Source organism: Mytilus galloprovincialis, chromosome 3 (assembly GCF_965363235.1).
Source record: "Mytilus galloprovincialis chromosome 3, xbMytGall1.hap1.1, whole genome shotgun sequence".
Classification (NCBI taxonomy): Eukaryota; Metazoa; Mollusca; class Bivalvia; order Mytilida; family Mytilidae; genus Mytilus; species Mytilus galloprovincialis.
The window spans coordinates 8,284,360-8,304,961 of NC_134840.1; the positions used below are offsets into that span (position 1 = coordinate 8,284,360).

Here is a 20,602-nt window from a genome sequence, read left to right on the forward strand (position 1 = left end):
AGCAGTAGGTCAACTACATTTGTTGTATGCAAGGATTGTAAGATGTATATGACTGTCTGGCAGGTATCATCTGATCATGACCTTGACCTCATTCTCATGGTTCATTGGTCAATGTCAAGTTATCATGGTTAAGTATGTTTAGTTGATACTATAAGTAATAGCTCAACTACCGTAAACTCAGAAATTCTGATGTTTTTATTATTGTGAAAAATGTGACAGGATTAAAATCGCAATAATTTAAACTCGTATTTTGAAAATTTTATATGAATGAAACAGGATTTTTTCTCAATATTGCAAAAAAATAAAATCGAATTTTAGTCTAAAATGACAAAATCGCAATAATAAATGCACGCAATAATTTCTGCTTTTTACAGTATATTTAATTCATAGATTGATTGTAAGGTTACACGTCTGTCTTGCATGGTTCTTCTGACCTTGGCCTCATTTTCATAGTTCACTGGTCAATGTTTAGTTTTCCTGGTTAAGTCTGTTTCTCAGAAACTATAAGCAATAGGTTAACTCTATTTAGTGTATTGGATAACTGTAAATTGGACATGTATTTCTTGTTAGGTTTATCTGACGTTGATGCCATTTTCTTTAATCATATTAAGTTTATGTGATACTTGTAGTAAGCTTGATATTTAGGTCTATCAAAATACAATCAATTGTTGGTAAAGGTAAGACAACTCAGCTTGTGCACTCTTGTTTTACATTAACAGTTTTTGCAAATAAAGCAAAAATACCAGGAACTTATATCTTTTTCAATGTATAAATCATGATGCAACACCATCATTGACATTGTTGTGTTACCTTATCAGATTTATAACATATGTGATTTCTCACTTAAAAATCACCTTATGTACCGTTATTACCAACTTAAACTGCAGACAATACAGCATAAGTCAAATAGCTTGACAGATTGATCAAATCTACCATGTAATTCAAATACAAATAAATCAGGATTAACAAAAATATATTTTTTATTGAAAAACATGTTGCATGTACAAATGTGTTTCATCATTTCATATTTTGAAAATCAAATTAATTCACCATTTCAACAATACAAAACCTGTGAAAATACAGGGTGAACATTGTTTTAAAAAATGATAAACATCCGTAAAACTGATACAACTTAAATGAAACACTCTCTTGATTAATAAACCATGCTATGAACAGTTTATAAAGTGCAGTGAAAAGAACATCAGACTGAATTTATACATATATGATTATCTCAGATTATAGAACAATGAGAATTGAATCTTTATTTTGTACAGATGAAATTATGGACAATAGCAACTTGTTTTCCACAGTAACACATTGCAGCATGGTTTTTAAATTACTACACTTTTTTAATGTAAAAAATAAAATGCATGATGCAAAATTTTAGTAATTCCATTTTGAAATGTAGATTTTAATTACTATATTTTTATGATTTATTGGAATGAATCTTAACTGTTAAATGAACTTTTTTTCAATTGAAATCTTTTTCACTGTTTTTATACTGGCCCTGCTCAATAGCTAGTATAAGCACTAATTCTCAAGACGTGCTTTTCTAATTTCTAAATTCTCCACAATTAACATTAAGAAAAATCACCATTCTGAAAATACATTTGTTATTTACCATTTTTAAAGTGTGCTATCTGAAACATAAATGAAATGGATCATATATCTGTATAACAAATTAAAATGAATTGAGTTATCTCCCATGCTTTGAGAAATTCTAATGTTATTATAAGAAATATTCTTATCTTTGAAGCAATATCTTAAAATGTAACCCAGTATTTTAGATTTAGATATAGATATATGAAGTGATGCAAATCTTCCTTCCAATCATTAAGTAATGATGTCAACTACAGTTTGTCCATTCATACTCTACATATATTCAATAAACCATGTATAACATACTATATAAAAAAAATCTTAACACAGAAGAAAGTAGCAGCTAAAAGTCTAGCATTTTACTATTTATTCATAATTTTCATGTTTATTTTTATTTATTTTTAAAAATCTTCTTTTATTTTGTCTTGGTGTGTAGTACTTTCAAGTTGTTCTTTTGGAAGCCACATCATAAAATTGTTGTTGACATCATTATCAGCTGTCCTTTTATTGTTGACTTCTTTGCCATATCTCATTCTCATGGATTTCTTTGATCACCTCATCTACAAGATTTTGACTCTCTACAAAATAAAACGATAAAACATTCTAAAATCACCAATTGTAAATGTATTTTCAGATACAAATTTCTAATGGAAAACTACATTTTTGCATATTTTCATGTTACTGGTTTTGGTAAATAAATGTTCACCTTTATTTTGAAAAGACATTGTTTGTGAAGCAAATAACTGAGGTATTATGAAGTTATGAGTGTACAGTTGTACCATTTCATTTCTCTCCCAAGTCCTCTTCTTTGTTATTCTTTACAGGTGAATTAAATGTTTTGAGAGATAAATAAAATCCTTATTGTAAGTGCCACCATGAAAAAATGTGACTAAATCTTGTGACCTATCTGCTGTTAGTTGTCTGTTTGACAGTTGTTGTCCATTCATTTGATGTGTTTCAGCTTTTGATTTTTACATTTGATTAAGGACTATCTGTTTTGAATTTTCCTAAGAGTTCAGTATTTTTGTGATTTTTACTTTTTCTGGATGATAAATCCAAAACTTTACATCTAAAAACAACTGCCGTGTACTTGAATTATATAGTCATGTTTGATGAGAGTAGGATTTCTTTCGATTTTAAGGTCATAACAACTAAGTAAAAGCTACTAAAACATTATCGAAATAAGTTTAGGAAAGGGGTTTCCAAATATTATATCTCTAAAACCTTAATTAGGATTGCAACCTTATTTGATCTTATTTGGATAGATGGTCACATATAATAATAATGCCTGTGTGTCCAAGATCAAGGTCTTAGTTACCAAAGAGAAGACAAATATTATTGTAAGAGAGGGATTTCCAAATAATTCCAGAGTGTTGCATATGAGCTTCAGGGTCACATATAATAAGAAGAGGATTCTGGTTAGTTTTTGGAATCACTTTCATTTATGTTAAGGGCATCTGATGGAGTATTGCCTTCTATATTTTTAGAAACCAATGCAGTATGTTGAACTTACCACCATTAACCCGAATTATAGCACAGTTTTGACCATCATGTTCCTTCTTCATAATTCTTTCCAATTTGTCAGTAAAATTTATGACTTCTTTCTTCATTTTGTCAGCTGTAAGACCACAGATAACAGAAGCACCCATTCCATGTAATGTTCTGATTGGAGTAGCAAATTCACCAGCAAAGTAATAACAGTTACCATCCTTCTACAAAGTAATAACAGTTACCATCCTTCTACAAAGTAATAACAGTTACCATCCTTCTACAAAAATCGTATTAACTAAAAGTAATAACAGTTACCATCCTTCTACAAAAATCATATTAACTAAAAGTAATAACAGTTACCATCCTTCTACAAAAGTCATATTAACTAAAAGTAATAACAGTTACCATCCTTCTACAAAGTAATAACAGTTACCATCCTTCTACAAAAATCATATTAACTAAAAGTAATAACAGTTACCATCCTTCTACAAAAATTATATTAACTAAAAGTAATAACAGTTACCATCCTTCTACAAAAGTCATATTAACTAAAAGTAATAACAGTTACCTCCTTCTACAAAGTAATAACAGTTACCATCCTTCTACAAAAATCATATTAACTAAAAGTAATAACAGTTACCATCCTTCTACAAAGTAATAACAGTTACCATCCTTCTACAAAAATCGTATTAACTAAAAGTAATAACAGTTACCATCCTTCTACAAAAATCATATTAACTAAAAGTAATAACAGTTACCATCCTTCTACAAAGTAATAACAGTTACCATCCTTCTACAAAGTAATAACAGTTACCATCCTTCTACAAAAATCGTATTAACTAAAAGTAATAACAGTTACCATCCTTCTACAAAAATCATATTAACTAAAAGTAATAACAGTTACCATCCTTCTACAAAAATCATATTAACTAAAAGTAATAACAGTTACCATCCTTCTACAAAGTAATAACAGTTACCATCCTTCTACAAAGTAATAACAGTTACCATCCTTCTACAAAAATCGTATTAACTAAAAGTAATAACAGTTACCATCCTTCTACAAAAATCATATTAACTAAAAGTAATAACAGTTACCATCCTTCTACAAAAATCATATTAACTAAAAGTAATAACAGTTACCATCCTTCTACAAAAATCATATTAACTAAAAGTAATAACAGTTACCATCCTTCTACAAAAGTCATATTAATTAAAAGTAATAACAGTTACCATCCTTCTACAAAAATCATATAAACTAAAAGTTATAACAGTTACCATCCTTCTACAAAAGTCGTATTAACTAAAAGTAATAACAGTTACCATCCTTCTACAAAAATCGTATTAACTAAAAGTAATAACAGTTACCATCCTTCTACAAAAATCATATTAACTAAAAGTAATAACAGTTACCATCCTTCTACAAAAATCATATTAACTAAAAGTAATTACAGTTACCATCCTTCTACAAAAATCATATTAACTAAAAGTAATAACAGTTACCATCCTTCTACAAAAATCATATTAACTAAAAGTAATAACAGTTACCATCCTTCTACAAAAATCATATTAACTAAAAGTAATAACAGTTACCATCCTTCTACAAAAATCATATTAACTAAAAGTAATAACAGTTACCATCCTTCTACAAAAATCATATTAACTAAAAGTAATAACAGTTACCATCCTTCTACAAAAATCATATTAACTATTAACGTATCCGGTTGACATCTATTTTTAGGCCCTGCCCCCTAGGTCATATGTGAATCTGAATTATTTTAGCAATTTTTAATGTTAAGTTTTCTTCTTCAGTCTGTTTGATAAGAACTACTTGTGATAAATCAATGATATTTTCTATAAAGTTGCATTAGTATCTGTCTTTCTCTAGATTATGGTCAAGCGACTTTGACTAGTTAGTATTGTCTTTCAAGTCCTTGCCCTCTAGATCATGGTCAAGCAACTTTGAATTAGTTAGCAATGATGCAGTCCATCAGATTGTCTTTTTCTAAGTTTTCTGCCGACATGCATCATATTTCAGTGTCACCAGTTAATTAAAATCAGGCCAGTGTTCTCCCCAGGCCGTTTTAGCGTCGCGACGCTATATTTTTTTACCGTGATGCTATAATAATTCCCGCGACGCTATAATTATTCCCGTGACGCTATAATATTTTGAAGATGCTATTTTACTTGTCCTCAATTTTGAACTTTTGGTTATTGGTTATCTTTTAGAATTTGTTTCACATTTTGTCATCTATAACTTGACTATACAGTATGGGTTCAAATCATTGTTAAGACAGTACAGTCACCTGTTATTGTTCATATCTTTGTCCTTTTGGTTTTTGTTGGTTAGTCCCAGCAAGTTCATATTACACAATTATTTAAATTGCATTGAATTTAAATAATTTGGGAAAAACTTATACAGAGACTAAAACTATTAAAGAACTGCCATGCAACATTACCAAATCTTTTGAGCATCTTTTCCTTGGCCTACAATTAGGTATACCTTTGTCAACTTGTAAAAGTTACATGCAAATACTCGGACAACTTTCTGTTGCTGCTGTTTCTTTGTAGCTTCAATACGTCCCATGTTCTCAATCTTATATTGATCTGTTATTATATCCATCCTAGCTGGTACCTCACAATTCTGTGGAACCAGTTCTAACAAGCCTGTATGATAATGGTTCTGTCGATCACTTGTTTTTACTCCAAGTTGATGTAGTTTTTCCTTTATTCTTTCTGTTATATCTGATGAAAATTTTAAAAATGAAATATTATCAATGTTTTAATAATGGGGGTAGGGATATATACTATAAATTCATAAATGATTGCAATGATTTTAATATTGCAAAAAATGCAACAAAACAGGTTTCACAATTAAACAAACTTGTTTTAAAAAAGGTTAAAACTTGAACTTGAAGTAAGGGATAATGCAAGCATCTTTTCATTCTTCCTAAATGCTCCTGATATATTCCTTCAATCTTTACAAATAAGTTGTCAATCAGAAAATCAAGCATCTTCTGTATCTTGTAGTGTACCAACAAATTACCTATATTGTCTTGCACCATATTTTCATTTGTATTTTTGAAAGTGTTCTGACTTTGAATAGAATTCTTACCTGGTAAAACATGACGTAAATAATTGACTACAAATCCCCATACCAGTCCTTCATGTACATTTCCTACAGGACTCTGTGTCCTTAAAGCTACCCTTTGTCCTACAAGGATTAAAACATTCTTATATTACATTAAAAAAAAGAAAATTTGAATTATTCAAACATAATTAGGAAGTTCTGCCTGGTCATTTCAGAATCAGTTTGTACATTCAAATGTTCAGAGGAGGCCTTAGGCTAAGATGAGGTATACTTAATATGTTGCTAACTGTAACATACTCTCTGTGAAGCCCATTGACCTGCATGTTGAGGAATTTTATTATAATTTTTTGAAGAACTTTCTTGAAGTATTTACCTAATACAAATGTACCATCCATCATCATATTGTTGGCTGCTTTGTTGAAAGGAAAGTTTAATAAAATATGTGACATCACCCATTTACTATATACACCATTATGAATTTATAAAAACAATTAGCTATACAAAATGCAAGAGTAATTTTACCTTTGATGATTTCATATATTCTTTCCACAAAATCTTCCCCTTGTTTAGCTTCAATATATGTCAGCCATCTTATAAATGATGGGATGGATTCTGGTTCCACATTATACAACAATGGCAGTACACATATGTCTTGTGATTCAAATTCACCAGTCTCAACACCACTACATAAAAGTTCTACAATCCAAAACTCAAACCATTTCTGGTTCTTGGATAAAAGTAATACAACCCATTTAGAATCCTTGACTTGTTCTGTGACCTCAGCTATTGACACCTGATCTGGACATGCCTCAGCAATTCTGGGTTTATCTTGTTTGGCCATCAGTGTGTGTCTAATAACATGTGCCTCGTTTTCATCATCTTTACCATACAGCAGACAGACATCATACTTATACTTTTTATGGGACTTTGTTTCCTAAAATTACAAAGATTAAGATGTAAACAAAGAACATGTGGTATAATTGACAAAGAGACATCAATGACAAAAAGAGAAGGATGAAAGCAAAGACTTACAATGAATAAAACCCATATACATGTAGTAAGCTTTTATAGGGTATACTCTCTTAAAACAATTTAATATGAAGAATGGTATCAATTATCATGAAGCAGTGGTGCCCAGTAAACCCAATTCTTTGGAGGTAGGCCAGTTAATATAACTGACATAGATCTATACACAATGACGTTTACCATCAGAATATTTGAGTTTTGAGCTATTTTTAATATTCATCAGGCAAAATTTCCCCTGTAGATAGAACAACAGATGGAAAAGGTGATACTTCAGTGTACATGTTTAGCCAGCACAGCATAAAACAAATCTGATGTTTCCTTTAGTTCACAGATTGGTAAAAGGCATGACCCTTTTATAACTTAATTATATAGTTATGGGTTTTGCTTTTTCTTATATGGTAATTTGTAACAGGCAGGTTTGGTGACCAAGTGGTCTAAGTAATCAAACACAAATGTTGAGCAGAATAGCCAGTAATGGTGAAAGTGGCATTAAACACCCATCAATCAACCATATAATTTCTATAAATTGAAAATATCTAATCCCGAAAACATTTTTTGCCTTATTTTCCAATTAAAAGTAATATTTTGTAAATTTAACAAAAATGAGAAATTTGGTGTAACTTTCAGTGAGACAATTTAATTATCTGCAAAAGACCAATAGGAGAAATTGGGAATCTGTCAACAGATCAACCCCTGAAAACACAAAATAAATTGGAGTAAGGATTTGTATAGGACATTACTTAACTAATCATAGATATAAAGAGGATAAAAAATTTGTTTTCCAGACATATGTTTTGTCTACAACAATAGTTTGGTATAAAAGACGCATAAGTGACACTGGAATTAAAAAAGTAAAAAGGCCAAGTTAGTTAGAAGTTGGAGAGCATCAGGGACCCAAAATTCTGAAAGCATATGATACCTCATCTCGGTCTTCTGTAAATTCTTTATGGAAATGTTTAAGTATATGTGTACTAGGTAAACCTTCTTCTGTTTTATCTTCATCTATAAAAAAAAACATGAATGATATATAGATGAATTAAAAGAAAAAAAAATAACATGCACCTTAACAGAACACAATATTAACCATGGATAGAAAACACTTCTTGGCCAAAATTAATACCTTTTCAAAGTCTGATGTTTATATTATTGACCAACTTGTTCATGACAATGTGTACGAAAAAAATGCCACCAATTTTGTAGAATATAATGGATTATAACATAAGTACAAATGTATTAACTACATACCATTATAAGTTATAAGTTCATACAACATGTGACATCGTTTGTTGTTTTCATGGCTCAGTATCTGGTCCAATACATGGTAAAATCTCTCCACTTCAAGGTTTCTCTGTTGAGAATTTAACATTCCTAACTTCTCATGAAATATCTTCCCAATACAACCAAAGGCATTGGGTACTTCTGCACAGCAGTAATAATGTTCCTTGATAACAATAAAAACGATATTCAAATAGAAACCTATTGGATAATCTTATGGTTAATAGAATATAATAAAAGAACCTATTCAATGTATAGGAAAGCTTATTTCACAAAATACTGTATAAAATTCAGAAAATATTGCATGCATTTATTATTGTGACTTTTTTCGCAGAAAGCTCGACATAGGGATAGTGATCCGGCGGCAGCTTCGGCTTTATATTTTAGAAGGTGCAAGACCAGGATGCTTCATACTTTGTCTATAGATGCCTTATGTTACGAACTTTCAGTCAGTCAGATGTCCAATGTCCTTGACCTCATTTTCATGGTTCAGTGACTACTTTGAAAAAAAAAATATTTTGTAATGTTAAATTCTCTCTTATTATAAGTAAAAGGATAACCATATTTGGTATGTGCGTACCTTGCAAGGTCCTCATACCAGACGTCAGACAGTTTTCCCATGACCTTGACCTAATTTCATGGATCAGTGAACATGGTTAAGTTTTGGTGGTCAAGTCCATATCTCAGATACTATTAGCAATAGGTCTAATATATTCAGTGTATGGAAGGACTGTAAGGTTACATGTCCAACTGGCAGGTGTCATCTGAACTTGACCTTATTTTCATGGTTCAGTGGTCAAAGTTAAGTTTTTGAGTTTTGGTCTTTTTTTCTAATACTATATGTTATAGAATACTATATGTTATAGGTCAACTATATTTGGTGTATGGAAATATTTTATGATCTATATGTCAGTCGTGCAGGTTTAGTTTGACCTTGACTGTTGAGTTTTTTTGTTTTGGTCTGTTTTTCTTAAACTGTAAGCAATAGATCAACTATATTTGTTGTATAGAAGAATTGTTAGCTGTACATGTCTGCCTGGCATTGTTCATCTGACCTTGACCTCATTTTCATGGTTCATTGGTCAATGATTAGTTTTCTTGGTTAATGTTTAGTTTATGTGACAGTTGTAATAAAGCTTTATATTTAGGACTATCAACATAATATCAATGATTAGTAAAGAAGGGGAGACATTGGAGTATGTGCACTCTTGTTGAAGAATGAACATAAATGCAAGATTAATTAATGCAATTTCAGGAAAATCTGCATACAAATAAGTGTATCCCAGTTATCAAAATGTGAGTTTTTGTCATTGGGATACTTTCCTAGTCACATTATTTGCATTAATAAAAACCTGGCAATAAAAGAAGTAATTTAAAGAGACTTGTAAAATGTCATGTGTTTCTATTCTTCTCCTTTTATTATTAGGTTTAAAATGAAAATTAAATGCTTTAGCAAACTTGACCAATCAAATATTTCCTGTTGATCACATTTGAAGTGTTTCATATTTTCTTCATAAATTAACTATTAATGTTAACAGCCCTAGCCTTGCAGTATTTTATCCTTTAAAATACATGTATTGCGAATTAAAATTCATAATGTTGAGTTTGACAAGAAGTTGTGAACAATTTAAAAATGTTGAATATCTATAAATCAGACTCATTGATAAGATTCTTTTTATGTAATTGGCTGGAGTCAAATGTTTTTTTTTATTAGTTAACCTCGTAACATGAATCTGGTTAAGAGTTAAGGGGAAATAATTTAGAAAATAACTAACAAATAGTAAGTATTGCAAGTTGAAAATGGGCTAGTTTTATATTATTGTTTTTACATCTTAGAAAATGCAAATTTATTTGTTTTATTTAGTTTTAACATGGTCAAAAGAGACTGTTGAAGAGACTGTTGAAATGGAGATAATTTATAATTTAACAATGGAAGATTCCATTATATAATTTACAAACGATTAATAATATATACAAAATTTTGAACATTGATGTACTTTGTCTATTAATTTTGAGCAAAAATATACATGAATAATGAATAGAAAGAACAAAGCTCAAAACATACATTGCACCCTACTCTAAGGTTCTTGAATCAAAATATTTATATTGATAGATATACAAAATTAATAGAACAGTGTATAAGCATTTATTAAATAAGTTCTTTAATGCCTCAAATTAAATGTCACTTAACTGGATTATATTCAAGATTTGGGAGGATAATTCTAATGGAACACATCTATGAAGCCAATTTACTATTGATATATTAACCAGTTTTTCTTTTTTGATCTGATAAATACAAATATGATCTTAAGATTCTAAACATGCTACATTATCCAGAACATCCATGTTGAAACATATATTTGTAACACAATTTTTCTTAATTAAATCTTAAACTCTTCAGACATAATCTAAATCTAAGTCAATGAACAAGTTCCTGAAAGGACATCACTTGAAAAACTGAATTCAAACAGTAATTTTGTTTTATTAACCTAATATGATATAAATATTATAAAAGAAATGGTGCCACACATTCTTTTATAATCTTGACAGATTTTTTATAGTTTTATTGACCACTTGTAAAAGTACTCATTTCCTTTTGTTTGCAAATGAAAAATTTACAAAGAATTTAATAACTACTAGCTGTCAATCAAAAGAAAATAATACCTGTCTCTCTTCATCTTGTATGCAATACACATTTGGAGTGTACACCCTTTTAGTTCCAGCTATGTGGACTTCTATTTTTAAGTTACCAACATGAGTAATTCTGCTGTCTTGGTCTTGTAATGGCCGACATGTTCCTGACTTCGGTAATAGCATAAAGAACCGTGTTGACATTTTACCTTGAAATCTTTGAAACCATTCACATTCAATAATATTTGATGAAAGTTCTGTCAAAACAAAAAATGAATGTTAAATGCTGAATGTGTTCTTATATCCTTTGAATACTACCTATCCCTTTGACAAACATCAAAATGTAAGAAACCAAATAATTTGTTGAATGTAATTTATGAATCTTTCTTATTTTCATTATGAGCTAGTTTAGAAGCAGTCCATATACATCACGTCAAATAGCATATAACTAATACAAAATGAATATCAATACATCTGTTATTTAAACCTATTTTGTGTTAAAAATTATCTATGGAAAATCTGCAATTGTTGTTATAAGAATCCTACAAAGCAAACAGCAAATCATCTTTTTATGTTGTATTGAATGTTCAAACATCAATCAAAGTCTTATATGTGTACATGATGATTACGATCAAAGTCTTATACGTGTACATGATGATTTCGATCAAAGTCTTATACGTGTACATGATGATTACAATCAAAGTCTTATACGTGTACATGATGATTACAATCAAAGTCTTATACGTGTACATGATGATTACGATCAAAGTCTTATACGTGTACATGATGATTTCGATCAAAGTCTTATACGTGTACATGATGATTTCGATCAAAGTCTTATACGTGTACATGATGATTTCGATCAGAGTCTATATGTGTACATGATGATTTCGATCAAAGTCTTATACGTGTACATGATGATTTCGATCAAAGTCTTATACGTGTACATGATGATTTCGATCAGAGTCTATATGTGTACATGATGATTTCGATCAAAGTCTTATACGTGTATATGATGAGTACGATCAAAGTCTTATACGTGTACATGATGATTTTGATCAGAGTCTTATACGTGTACGTGATGATTTCAATCAAAGTCTAATACGTGTACATGATGATTACGTTCAAAGTCTTATATGTGTACATGATGATTTCGATCAGAGTCTTATACGTGTACATGATGATTTCGATCAGAGTCTATATGTGTACATGATGATTTCGATCAAAGTCTTATACGTGTATATGATGAGTACGATCAAAGTCTTATACGTGTACATGATGATTTTGATCAGAGTCTTATACGTGTACGTGATGATTTCGATCAAAGTCTAATACGTGTACATGATGATTACGTTCAAAGTCTTATATGTGTACATGATGATTTCAATCAGAGTTTTATACATGTACATGATGATTTCGATCAAAGTCTTATACGTGTACATGATGATTTCGATCACAGTCTTATACGTGTACATGATGATTTCGATCACAGTCTTATACGTGTACATGATGATTTCGATCAGAGTCTTATACGTGTACATGATGATTTCGATCAGAGTCTTATACGTGTACATGATGATTTCGATCAGAGTCTTATACGTGTACATGATGATTTCGATCAGAGTCTTATACGTGTACATGATGATTTCGATCAAAGTCTTATACGTGTACATGATGATTACGATCAAAGTCTTATACGTGTACATGATGATTACAATCAAAGTCTTATACGTGTACATGATGATTACAATCAAAGTCTTATACGTGTACATGATGATTACATCAAAGTCTTATACGTGTACATGATGATTACAATCAAAGTCTTATACGTGTACATGATGATTACATCAAAGTCTTATACGTGTACATGATGATTACAATCAAAGTCTTATACGTGTACATGATGATTACATCAAAGTCTTATACGTGTACATGATGATTACAATCAAAGTCTTATACGTGTACATGATGATTACATCAAAGTCTTATACGTGTACATGATGATTACAATCAAAGTCTTATACGTGTACATGATGATTACAATCAAAGTCTTATACGTGTACATGATGATTACAATCAAAGTCTTATACGTGTACATGATGATTTCGATCAAAGTCTTATACGTGTACATGATGATTACGATCAAAGTCTTATACGTGTACATGATGATTACAATCAAAGTCTTATACGTGTACATGATGATTACAATCAAAGTCTTATACGTGTACATGATGATTACAATCAAAGTCTTATACGTGTACATGATGATTACAATCAAAGTCTTATACGTGTACATGATGATTACAATCAAAGTCTTATACGTGTACATGATGATTACGATCAAAGTCTTATACGTGTACATGATGATTTCGATCAGACAGTCCTCATTACTAGATTTGCCATGAGCTATAGCTGAGGGGAAACTGATCAAAACTACCTATCTGTCCACAGCACTGGTCTTCACCTCTATATTTTGAATTTCTAGATATTTTTTGTGTGCTGTTTTGTTGAATGTTGGGGTTGTTTGTAAGCAATTATTTTATCCATCTTTTAACTAATCATATTTACTCCCCCACCCACTTCTTGGTTTTATTATCTGACCATAATTTTTTTAATTACTAATGTTCTTGTCTGTTTTACAGAAGATTACAAACAATATATGTTTTATAGACAAAGCACAAATAACACATTTAAGTCATTGTCCAAGTTAAGTTAGAGGTATGTTTGACTTAAGTTCATTTATAAATATACCTGGAAGAATTATACTCAGATATCCTAAAAAATGACTCCAGGCTAGTCCTGTTGCTAAGTTGCCAGCTGGCATTTTTTCACTAAGACTTACACTATCATCTGCAAATTTAACATAATGAAAACATTAGTTAAACACAATGTAACAAGTTAAACACAATGTATCCAATTAAACACAATGTAACATATTAAACTCAATGTAACAAAGTTAAACACAATGTTCATGTTTATTTTTATATTTGATCTCAATAAGACTAGTTGTGCACAATAATATTTTCTTTATAAGGCAACCTTTTTTACCTGAATAAAATTTTAACTTAAATTTTCAATGTCAGAGAATTTAGTATTGTGTTGGTTTATTTGATTACATAAACTTTTCACCCACCTTTGATATTTTCGATAACTTTTTGAATAGTATAAGGTTGGTCATTTTCTGTAACTTTGGCTATCATGCTGTGCTCTAACATAGGGATCTTTGGAACATCTCTTCTATCCAATGATCCTAGCAATGCAATTGTCACACACATTTTGTTTGTACTTAAACTTTTCTCAAGTGCAAGAAAAATTTCAAAAGTACATTTAAATCTTTTCTTTGTGTGTTCAGACAATATAATTAATACTTTTTTACTATTTTCAATGGCTTCCGGCATCAGACTTAGTTTTTGTCTGCCAGGTGGTATATGGATTTCTGGCAACACATATTTTAGATTTTTGGCTTTTAATTCTGGAATAATCCATTTTTTAATGTAGAAGTCATCACTGTCATCAAAGATCAACAGAACTTCAGAATCTCTTATCTCATTTATCCAAGTTCTGTCCATTGCTGAAAAAAATAAAATAGTCTTTTATTGTTTGGATATAGAAAACCCATAAAAATATACTTCATTTGTAACGTAAGGTTAATGTGACATATAGTTGCGTACATCAATGTCATTTGGTCTCCTGTAGATAGTTGTCTTATAGGCAATTATACCATACTATCCTCAGGTTTTATCAATTATATTTGGGATGCTGTTTACATTACATTCCCCCTTTTTTTGTAAGTAAGAATGTTAGTAAATTCATTGACATAAAGCTAGGCCAGACATTGGTCTCTCTTGAATTACAGCATGAATATAAAATCACATTAAAAAATTCAAATACTAAAAACCAGCACAATGAATAGCAAAATTATTATCAGAAATATAACTGAGGCTATTAGGAGTTATCTCCCATTCTAAATATTTTAATTAATTAAGAACATGAAAAGAATGAAAAAGAGCACACACAAGTAGCAGAAATTAAAACATTCCGATGCTTTGTTCACTTTTTAGTTTCTAAGTAAGGGAGATAACCAAAATTTTCTTCTGTTTTCAATATTTCTTGTAAAATCATTGTTACTGTTTTGTCCTGTTTAACATAAAAACAACTTACCTGGATAGACAACATTAGATTTTCTATACACAGATACCATATTATAATAAATATAAATATTATAATAAATATCACTGACTTACAACATTCATTACTGAAGGACTAGATCAAGGAAATAGAAAAAAAAACTAAACTAAAGCCTGAGTAAGGAAACATGAATTTCCTTCCTTATTTTAAACCATTTTCATATGTTAAACAGATGTTTCTTAAGAAACATAATCAATTAATACACATTTTTAGGTTTTTGATATGTCAGGAACAAATATATATCTAAAAATTATAAATTCTATGTACTTTATATAATGAATTATTGCTTATGTTTTTTTGCCAAAACACCTTGTCTCATCTGAAAGTTGTTAAAGTTAATATTACTGCTTTCATTTAATTAAAATTATCCCTTGATTTTTAATAAAATACTTATATTCATTTGTATATTGACATTTCTTAAAAAGCATTATAGGTAGAATTTAGATATCCATATAAAGTCAAAATCCTTACATGTGTACCGTATGACAATACATAAATCCGAAATATGTCCACTGGCGGATCTAGAAATTTTCATAAGTAGGGGCCCACTGACTGCCTAAGGGGGGCCCGCTCCAGTCATGCTTCAGTGATTCCCTATATAAGCAACCAAATTTTTTCCTAAAAATGGGGGGGCCGGGCCCCCTGCCCCCCCTAAATCTGCCTCTGATGTCTATGACTACAGATACTTGTCCTGATTATGTCTGATTTTAATCTGAAACTGTTTCATTTCTATTCCAGAAATAATAACAATACAAAATATTAAATTGTAACTATAGATAAAAGGTAAGTAGAAAATTGATAGTATTATAGATCTTTATTTAATGATCTTCTTGAATTTTGTAATTTAATACCAAAAAGAGATTAAAAGAATTTAATACAGGAAACACAATCCTATACAGGAAATATTCCTGTCTTTTTCCAGGAAAATGTCAAGATATGATATGATGGAATTTCAACTACCTCCACAATAATATTGTTTCATATCATTCATAACATTTATATGAAATTCTGATTTTTGAAATTTGGCTATGGATTAACCCAAAAGTATTCATTTTCAGGTCAAACAAATTGTATACTTATGACAAGCTTGATATATTCTTTTAAATATAATGATTTTTTTCCTTACTTCAAGACACAATTTTGAGATTACTATTGTGAGGATGTCCCTAAAATTTTTGAAGGGATGAATAGCATCCAAGGTTTGTTGAAAGTAGCAACACTTTATCAAGGAAATTATGATAGAAAAAGAAAGTCATAAAGGTTGCAATTTAGTAAAAAAAAACTAGAGGCTCCAAGAAGCCTGTCTCGCTCACCTGATATTTTTGTTTACAATTGATGCAAGAAATAATGCAACTGTTATACTTCTGCTTTAGTTTCAGAGATATAAGTCAAAACAGCCACCCCCCCCTTTTTAGTTCTATTTTTAGCCATGTCTGCCATGTTGATTAGCAGGAAGAGTCATCTGACACATTTTTTAAATTAAATTTCCTATAAATAAATGATTGTGATCAAGTTAGGCGAAATTTATCTCAGTTGTTTCAGAGGAGAAGATTTTTGTAAGATTACAAAAAATATATGAAAAATTGTTAAATTTGACTTTAAAGGGCAAGTACTCCTTTTGAAGTCAATTGACTATTTTGGTCATATTGACTTATTTGTATATCTTACTTTGCTGAACATAATTGCTGTTTACAGTTTATCTCTATCTATAATAATATTCAAGATAATAACCAAAAACTGCAAAATTGCCTTAAAATTACCTATTCTGGGGCAGCAACCCAACATTGTTGTTGAACAACAGATTGTCTGATTTGTCTTAAAATTTCAGAGCAGATAGATCTTGATCTAATAAACAATTCTATCCTGCCAATTTTGCTCGAAATGCTTTATTTTTAGAGATATCATATATTAGTCAAAAACTTCATTTTACCCTATATTCTATTTTTAGCCATGTTTGTTGGCATGCAGGGGCATCGAACAAATTTTTAAACTAGATACTCTTATAATGATTGTGACCAAGATTGGTAAATTTGTCTAAGTAGTTACATAGGAGAAGATTTTTGTAAGATTACAAAAATTTACAAAAAATTGTTAAAAATTGACAATAAAGGACAATTACTCCTTATTTGTAGATCTTATTTTGCTGAACATTATTGCTGTTTACAGTATATCTGTATCTACAATAATATTTAAGATAATAACCAAAAACTGCAAAATTACGTAAAGTTACCAATTCAAGGTCAGCAACCTAACAACAGATTGTCTGATTTGTCTGAACATTTTAGGGCAGATAGATCTTGACCTGATAAACAAATTTACCTCATGTCAGATTGCTTTAAATGCTTTGGTTAGAAATATAAGCCAAAATCTACATTTTACCCCTATGTTCTATTTTTAGCCATGGCGGCCATCTTGAGTGGTTGGCCAGGGCATCAGACACATTTAAAAAAAAAGATACCCCCCAATGATGATTGTGGCCAAGTTTGGTTGAATTTTGCCCTGTAGTTTCAGAGGAGAAGATTTTTGTAAAAGTTAACGATGACAGACGACAGACGCCAGACGCCAAGTGATGAGAAAAGCTCACTTGGACCTTTGAGCCAGGTGAGCTAAAAAGGATTCAACATTTCAAAAGCCTAATTGTTTGGTTAAACAAATCACTGCATTAAAGTTCATGTACATTAAAATTAATTTACAGGCTCCATTTTGGAAATTTGAAAAAAGGTGTTTTGTGCATTTTTTCTTAACTATAAGCTTAAGGAGGTGGACTGGTAACCTGAGATCAAACATATTCTGTAACCAAAAGGTGCCATGATGTACATTGAATCCCTAAAGACACAACAACTTTTTGAATTGGGGGTTGCAGCAAACAGAAATTCTTTAATAAAAAAAAGTTCTGAATAATTGAAAACTTGACCAAAGCTGACATTACGTATACAAAAAATTATATCAAATTATATTAAATTAGATTAATTGAAATAGTTACACTCCTTACCTGCTACTTAAATAGATATTTTATATGAAATCTTGAATTGTGTACGTATTATTTGAGGTGTTATTTACTCACTGGTGTAGGAATTCACTGGTGGTAGAACAATATTTACTTTGTATAAGATATTGTGCCTATATATCGGCAGAATTTATTGAATATTTAGATACAGAACCAATAATGCATATTTTTTTTTATAAATAATGCTATGCATCAAAATGAAGTTAGTTTTTTTTTTTATTTTGTAAAGTAGTTTTTATTCTTCTTATTTTTAAAGACGGTAATTTTGATTTTTCTAGCAGTTTTTCATATGAACAACCATAATCTTCATAGATTAATCAAAGAGCTCTTTCTTTAATTTTTTCCATTTTAAAAGATTTTTTTTAGCTACTGTATTCAATATCAAATTATATTCATTTTTTTATTTTTCCAATGGCTATAATTATGCTTCTAATTTTAATTAAGTAAATCATTGGTAAACAATGAAATGCTTTAGGCAGATCCATCAAAATTGCAGCAATAAATTTGTTCTCATCCAAAGCTTTTTTCCAGTCTTCTATTATTCTAATTAGTGCAGACTGTCCTACTAAAAAGGGCCCAGGAGCGCCCGAGAGCGCCCGGGATAAAAAAAAGCGCCTGGAGAGAAAAAAATAGCGCCAGAGGAAGAAAATAATGCGCCAGGAGAAAAGAAATAGCGCTCGGGGAAGAAAATAAAGCGCCCGAGAGAAGAAAATTTTAATATTTTATAACAATAAATGTTTTCCTGAATAAAAATAAAAATCATTGCTTGTTTTGTCTAAAGTGTGAAGATAGTGTTGTTGCACTTTTACATTTTAAATTTCAAAATTGTATATAAGTAAGTAAGCCGTAATATAAACAAGAGGAAATAGAAAAATCATGAATGATATTGTCCTCGATCAAAACATATGTTTCGTTATTAAAAAAAAATCAGTGCCCGAGTCTAATATTCGCAACTGCATGGTGACAACTTTTCAAAGTTTTGTATTTTATTAAACACACTTGAATTGACGTTGGAAGATCGTTGAACAGGGGCGGATGCAGGAATTTTCGAAAGGGGGGGGTGCTAACCCAGGGCACCCAGGGCAAAGGGGGGGTGCAAAACATATGTCCCGATACAAATGCATTGATCGGCAAAAATAAAGGGGGGGTGCGCACCCCCGGAACCCCCCCCCCCTGGATCCGCCACTGTTGAAGGGGTTCAACATGCCTGTCACTAAGAATTTGTTTTATACCAAAAACCTGCTTTTAACATGCATAGTTTAATTGTTTTATTTGCTGATGCTGATATACATGTGTGTGTCACTTCTATCGTTCTTAAATAATGTGCAACTCTTTTAATTTTACAAAATTAATATATATCTGTGAATTTTAAGTTGTTTTGGCATTTATCATTTTGATATCGTTTTTGAAGAACATGTCTTTTATATGTCTTTTGATGTCTAACATTTTATAAATCTTCAGCATAAGCTGTGATCCATTATCATCTGTCTTTTGAAATAGTATTCATATATTATTGTTTAAATTGAAACATTCGTACTTGTTTTTGTGCTTTATTACAATTGTCTATTATCTGAATTTTGAAAATACTTGTCCAAAATTTAAAAAATAACAAATGTTTCATCGACACAAAGTTGTCTCATGCCAATGCAATTTCTATATATTTTCCCTGGGCGTTTTTTCTTCCCCCCGGCGCTTTTTCTTCACCCGGGCGCTCCATGGGGCGCTTTTTAGTAGGACCCAGTGCAGATTGGCAACCAAAACCTGATCAAAATGCACAAAGAAGAGGATGCAAATGTTTATTTAAGAATTCCATTATTTAGTCATGTATTGCTCTTTCATAAATTTTGTAAATACATGGTAACACACTTACAGTTCTATAGTTTTCTTTATCTAGACTAAAGAGTTATTCTTTTTAAGAAGTGGGGATACCTGAGCAGCTTTATCATTTAAAATATCTGTTATCAAAGCTACAAAAAAAAAATAGATTGTAACGTTACCAATCAAACAAAATATAACAGTTCAAATAGTTTCATAGATTTTTAACCTGTTTTCTGCTTTTTCAAAAATTCCACTGATGTAACAGCAAAGTGAAAGTAGATTATTTGAATCCGGTCATCTCGCTACTTTCACGGCAAAGAATCTCATCTCTGATATCAGTGCAAGTACACTTTCATATTAAAAGCTATAATAAAAAATGATAATCTCAATCCTGTTAATTAATGTATACAAATTCTAGGTTCTGAAAATTTAAATGCACTTCCCTCTGTTGAAGGGTTTTCTGTAGGTTTCTAAAAATA

At 30.4% G+C, this 20,602-nt stretch overlaps 1 protein-coding gene across 4 annotated transcripts; it reads right to left on the bottom strand.

Moving 5' to 3' along the window:
• Positions 1–962: 962 nt before the first annotated feature.
• On the bottom strand, positions 963–20,593 carry LOC143067107 (uncharacterized). 4 transcript variants are annotated; one of them, XM_076240152.1, is made up of 11 exons: positions 20,350–20,593; positions 14,244–14,681; positions 13,862–13,960; positions 11,144–11,367; positions 8,450–8,645; positions 8,124–8,206; positions 6,701–7,112; positions 6,203–6,301; positions 5,591–5,832; positions 3,113–3,311; positions 963–2,177 (listed from the first exon to the last, which is right to left on the bottom strand). In XM_076240152.1, the coding sequence occupies exons 2-11, from the start codon at positions 14,677–14,679 to the stop codon at positions 2,104–2,106; spliced, it is 2,064 nt and encodes a 687-aa protein (XP_076096267.1). In that variant the 5' UTR covers positions 14,680–14,681; positions 20,350–20,593; the 3' UTR covers positions 963–2,103. The 4 variants fall into 4 exon arrangements, with proteins under 4 accessions (XP_076096267.1, XP_076096266.1, XP_076096268.1 ...); XM_076240151.1 differs by lacking the exon at positions 20,350–20,593 and adding an exon at positions 15,272–15,381; XM_076240153.1 differs by lacking the exons at positions 963–2,177; positions 3,113–3,311; positions 20,350–20,593 and adding exons at positions 4,049–4,102; positions 15,272–15,383.
• Positions 20,594–20,602: the final 9 nt, after the last annotated feature.